The sequence below is a fragment of the Xiphophorus maculatus genome, chromosome 18 (assembly GCF_002775205.1).
Source record: "Xiphophorus maculatus strain JP 163 A chromosome 18, X_maculatus-5.0-male, whole genome shotgun sequence".
In the NCBI taxonomy this organism is placed as follows: domain Eukaryota; kingdom Metazoa; phylum Chordata; class Actinopteri; order Cyprinodontiformes; family Poeciliidae; genus Xiphophorus; species Xiphophorus maculatus.
In genome coordinates this window covers 23,364,400-23,370,399 of record NC_036460.1, presented here as the reverse complement: position 1 = coordinate 23,370,399, position 6,000 = coordinate 23,364,400, and the positions used below count along the sequence as shown (strand labels likewise).

The following is a 6,000-nucleotide window of genomic DNA, read 5'->3' as shown; positions in this document are numbered from 1 at the left end:
ACGCCACGGCCAGGCCAATACTTACCCAGACCTACAAAAAGCCTTTGAATGAAGACATGTGGTTGAATCCCCTCATCATTCATGTCTCTGCAGGCCTGGTAACATGTCATTCATTTGGTCCAGGACTGGATCTGAAAGTCGGATCGTAGTTCTTAAGGACCGGGGTTGGACACTCCTGCCTTAGCGCATCCAACTCATCATCCAACATAAACATTTAGTGTTTAAGAAAACAAAAGAAAACCAGTTGCAATTTTTTTTTATTTTATAAAAAACAAAATTAACACCTTAAGTCCCTCTAGGTGTTAAGAGGGTCTTAACACGAACTGGAGAAATCTAGTCAGGTTTAAAGGGTTAAGACTAGGTCATTGACCTCAAGTTCATTTGAAACCCAAATGATCAAGTACGATCTTTCCAGCTGCTCAAGTCCCAGCAGGTTTGTTTACAGGACAGACGGAGCTCTAAGAGCCACACATGAGGCACTCGTCTCTGTTCTCCAGAGAGCAAACCATGGCCGCCTTGTTCCTCTCCTTGATCTCCTGCTCGGAGGCCTTGCTCTGCTGCACCTCCTTCAGCTTCTCCTTGTTCAGGGTGAACTGGATGGGGTTGGCGGCGGGCTTCGTCCTCAGGTAGTACATTCCCGTCTTCAAACCCTGTTATTAAGAAATAAACGCTGTGAATTCAGCCTTCCAATTGCCAGACGCAGCTGAAAGCAGATATTTATGAACAATTCCTCAGTTTGTTTCTTGATCAGTTAATATTAATAAGGTTATTTTGATTTGCAAAGTGTGAGAACGGCAGAGCGACATCAACTACTTAAGGACCAGTCCTGGTTCCTGACAACAAGAAAGTTGCACAGATTTCTGTTTCAATTTTTGCTGACATTTTGGATCTCAAGCTTCTTCCTTCTTCTGGAAGTTTGGCCCATTTCTCCTGACAGAACTGGAGAAATCTAGTCAGGTTTAAAGGGTTAAGACTGGGTCATTGACCTCAAGTGCATTTGAAACCCAAAAAACTGATAATCACAAGGTAAGAAAACTTAAATTCGTTATTCTCGCTTTTAACTAACTTTTTCCCTAAAAAAGGAAGCTTTCAGTTTGATTCAATATTGAACAGTGAAAACAAACAAGAAAGTTCTGTAAATTTATAACATCTGGTTTTAAGAGCAGCATCTCTCTGGCCTCAGTGGGAGGTGTGACTCGCCTGCTTCCAGCCGAAGAAGTGCATGCTGGTCAGTTTTCCGTAGTTTGGCTCAGCGATGTGGATGTTCAGCGACTGGCTCTGGTCGATGAAGGCTCCACGGTCTGCCGCCATCTTCAGCACGGTCTTCTGGGAGATTTCCCAAACGGTTTTATACAGCTGCTTCAGGTCATCTGGGATCTCGCTGATGTCCTGTCAAAATTAAACGACAATCTTTATTAGCGGAGCTGAAGCTGAGAACGGTTCACGTCGCGGCGAGCCGACCCGACCGTCACCTGGATGGATCCGTTGTTTGCGATCAGCTTGTTCTTCATCTCCTCGTTCCACAGGCCGCGCTCCGTCAGATCCTTGAGGAGGTGAGGGTTGACGATCTGGAACTCTCCGGACAGCACCCTGCGGGTGTAGATGTTGCTGGTGTACGCCTCGATGGACTCGTTGTTGCCCAGGATCTGGGCGGTGGACGCCGTGGGCATGGGCGCCAGCAGCAGGCTGTTCCTCACGCCGTGTTTGCTGATCTTTTCCTTCAGCAGCTTCCAGTCCCAAAGGTCGGTCGGCGTCTTCTCCCACATGTCGTACTGGAGGATGCCCTTGCTGACGGGCGAGCCCTCGTACGTCTCGTAGGGGCCGAGCTCTGCGGCGAGCTCGCAGCTGGCCTCCAGGGCGGCGTGGTAGATGGTCTCGAAGATCTGGATGTTGAGCAGCTGAGCTTCGGGACTTTCGAACGGGTGCCGCATCAGGATGAAGGCGTCGGCCAGACCCTGGACGCCGATCCCGATCGGCCTGTGGCGCTTGTTGGAAGTCTCCGCTTCAGGAACCGGGTAGTAGTTGATGTCGATGATCTTGTTGAGGTTTTTCACGATTACCTTGGTGACGGAGGCCAGCTTCTTGAAGTCGAAAGTCCGCTCTGGCGTGACGTACATGTTGAGGGCGATGGAGGCCAGGTTGCAGACGGCCACCTCGTCCTTGCTGGTGTACTCCACCACCTCCGTGCAGAGGTTGCTGCACTTGATGGTGCCCAGGTTCTGCTGGTTGCTCTTCCGGTTGCAAGCGTCCTTGTAGAGCATGTAGGGGGTCCCGGTTTCGGTCTGGGACTCGATGATGGCGTACCAGAGCTGCTGCGCCTTCACCACCCTCTTCACTCTCCCTTCCTTCTCATATTTGGTGTAGAGCTTCTCGAACTCCTCTCCCCAGCACTCGTCCAGCCCAGGACATTCGCTGGGACACATCAAGGACCAGTCCTGGTTGCTCTCCACTCTCTTCATGAACAGGTCAGGGATCCACAAGGCGTAGAAAAGGTCTCTGGCTCTCTGCTCCTCCTTTCCTGTGTTCTTCTTCAGCTCCAGGAACTCAAACACGTCGAAGTGCCATGGCTCCAGATACATGGCGAAGGCCCCGGGTCTCTTGTTGCCGCCCTGGTCGACGTACCGAGCGGTGTTGTTGTAAACTCTCAGCATCGGCACCAACCCGTTGGAGTTGCCGTTGGTGCCTGCGATGTAGCTTCCTGTCGATCGGATGCAGCTCACCGCCACGCCGATCCCGCCAGCGGACTTGGAAATGAGCGCGCACTGCTTCAGGGTGTCGTAGATGCCTTCGATGCTGTCGTCCTTCATGGCGAGCAGGAAGCAACTGGACAGCTGCGGCCGGTTGGTCCCGGCGTTGAAGAGGGTCGGAGAGGCGTGGGTGAACCACTTCTCCGACAGGAGGTTGTAGGTCTCGACGGCGGCGTCGATGTCTCGCCCGTGGATCCCAACCGACACCCTCATGAGCATGTGCTGCGGTCGCTCGGCCACTTTCCCGTTGATCTTCAGCAGGTAGGAACGCTCCAGAGTCTTGAAGCCGAAGAAGTTGTAGGAGAAATCTCTGTCGTAAATGATGGAGGAGTTGAGGCGGTCCTTGTTTTCCATGACGATGTCGAGCGTCTGCTTGGAGATCATGGGAGAGTGGCGTTTGTTCAGAGGGTTGACATAGGCGAACAGGTCCTCCATCACCTCGCTGAACACCTTCTTGGTCTCCTTATGCAGGTTGGAGACGGCAATCCTCGCGGCCAGGATGGCGTAGTCGGGGTGTTTGGTCGTCAGGGTGGCCGCGATCTCCGCCGCTAGCGTGTCTAGCTCCACGGTGGTGACGCCGCTGTACAAGCCCTGTATCACCTTCATGGTGATCTGAGCCGGATCCACAAAGTCCGGGTTCAGGCCGTAGCAAAGCTTCTGGATGCGGGAGGTGATTTTATCAAACATGACGCGCTCCTGGCGCCCATCTGGGGAAAAAACAACAACAAAAAAAAACAAGAACCAGGACAGTTTTCTGTTAAATCAAGAACCAAATTCTGTCAAATGGAGCTTTTTCTTCTTCAAAAAAAAAAAAAAAAACATTGTTGAGATTCTGGATTTAAACAATGTGCAAAGAAGACGCATGACTGAAGACCAATTTTTATTAATTGACCATCATATCAATCCAGGTTCTGTTGACTGTAACTTACAGAGGATGGTTCCTCTCCACAGTTGCCCTATACTTCCTCACGATGAGGGTCTGCCTGTGTATTCGGCTTAGATTGGTTTGGGTTTTTTTTTTTTTTAAAATAAGCCACAATAATTTAGACAAATTTAGATAAGACTGGACAGTGAGTAATTGGACCTGAAACTGTTTACATGCCTGGACTCAACCAGATTCCTATCATTTGTTTGGTCTAAAATGGGATCTGTCACTGGACCCAAATTAGTAGCTCTAAGTTAAATTTGCACATGAACTGAACTAGACATACCGTAGCCATTTAACTATTAGACTTATTCTCCTGGCTATCATAAATCTGCTACACCCAATTTATCTGTCAGAGTCCAAATTAACACAGCAAGGAAGATGCTATCAATCATTTACTGAATCCAATTAATTATCTATAACTTAACGAAACTTATAAAAGCAGCAGCAAAAAAGGGTAACAATTATATAAAACAAATGCCATCACATTTTCAGCCTAGTAACTCATTTATATAAAAGGGATTGTAAAAAAAAAAACCATAAACCATGTAGTTTAGTGTCTAAAAATGTTTTAAACATAAAAAACGGCATATTTTTTTCCTGATTTATTTAAGTAAATTGTGAAGAATCATCCTGGGTCTTGTTTTTTACACCGAAATTAAACTGCCTACTGCAGTCAAAACCCTTCTAACCTTACTATTTAAAATCTTTACCACAGTAATATAGGGCTTGAGTCGTAGATCTGGACTTTAAAACTTTCTAAATCCGCCCGTTTCTGTCTAAACCCAGCCGATCCAGACCAGTCAGGTCCATTCTGACTCCCATCCACTTTCTGAACACCAGCAGGAGTGATGGTGTCCATGTCCAGCTAACGTTTCGGCCTACGGAGAATTTAGAGACCAATTAATCAGACGGTCATGTTTCTGGACTGTGGGAGGAAGCCGGAGTACCTGGAGAGAACCCACGCAGGCCGGGAATTGAACCAAGGACCTTCTTGCTGCAAGTCAACACAGTGCAGCCCCCATTCTGACTTAAATGGATAATTAACTTCCATTTCTGGCGCCATTTGAAACAAAGGCTCATTTCTGGCTGCGTAAACAAAACCAATAAAGATCAAACCACTTATCCAAGTGTGCTTGTTGAGGAAATGTAAAGATTGTCCGCTAGTTTGCCTCCTATGCTGAAGTTTACTGTTTAGTTTAGCATGCTAGCTAGCTGGCTGGCTAGCAGATTAGACAGATTAAAATCCCCCCACAGCCTGGAAGTATAACTGTTACTGTTAAACCTCCTCATCAAATAGACGCAGAGCCAACATCAGAGTCGCTATCAGTCCTTAATCTTATGAACAGCTGACGGCTAAAGCAGCAAAGCTACCAGAGGTCGAGCTAACAAAACTCACCTCTTTTGACCACGAACATCATGGTGAAAGGTGATGTTTCCCGTCTCCTGGGTCAGCGGCACACACAAGCAGAACCTCTTCTCGGTGTCACGGTGCGCAGGGAGACGCAGGACCCTCAGCTTGGCAGAACAGAACCGCGAAAGACTTCTCGAGTTCCCGCTAACGCTGCATGTGCAGGGAATGCGGAGGAACAGGCGTTTGGACCAATCAGCGGCGGTGATTGGTCCAAATCACGGAAGAGGATCTGCCATCCTCTTCCGTGATTGGAAGAAGATCCCATTCCCGCCACGGAAGTCCTTCCGTGGCGGGAATGGGACGTATTATCAATTTTTGTTTCTTCCGTTCTTCACGAACAAGAATATGAAGAAAAACAAGAGCGCCTCGTTACTACTGATTTATAAAACACGCACCAGTTAGTTTTATAGCTAACTTCCAAGAAAGAAACAAATAAAGAAACAAAGAGGGGAAAAGGGCACATTGAAGGTCAGTTCTCTTGGATCTTAAATAAAGTAAAATTTGCATATATGCAGGAACTAGGAACCTCTCTGCTGTGAAGTGGTCCACAGCTGTGTTGTTGAGGACGTCCAGAGGAGCCCACCCTGAGACCAGAGACACATAATCACTTCCAGAATCTGTTAATCATTACAAACTTGCATTTTAACTTTTTTAAAAAAAGGTGTGATTGCATACTTTTAATTTTAAATTAAATGCTCAAACATTGTTGGTTTTATATTTTTTGATATATTGTGTTTCTAATTTGTTCCTTGTGGAAATAAAAACAGTTAAGTAAATAAAGTGTGGTGTATTTTTGCCATAGCTTGAATAAACAAAACAAGTATCTCACCGCCACATAAGACAGTTGTGATTTTATGTTTTTGGAACTTTGTTGTATTTTCATAATTTAACATTTTTTAATTTATTTATATATT

General features: G+C 46.8%; 1 protein-coding gene across 1 annotated transcript; it reads right to left on the bottom strand.

The window, feature by feature from the left end:
* Positions 1–240: 240 nt before the first annotated feature.
* LOC102224167 (ribonucleoside-diphosphate reductase large subunit) lies at positions 241–5,236 on the bottom strand. Its single transcript, XM_005804132.3, has 4 exons — positions 5,072–5,236; positions 1,473–3,454; positions 1,201–1,389; positions 241–650 (listed from the first exon to the last, which is right to left on the bottom strand). Exons 1-4 carry the CDS (start codon positions 5,091–5,093, stop codon positions 459–461), a joined length of 2,385 nt encoding a protein of 794 aa, XP_005804189.1. The 5' UTR covers positions 5,094–5,236; the 3' UTR covers positions 241–458.
* Between the last annotated feature and the right edge of the window lie 764 nt (positions 5,237–6,000).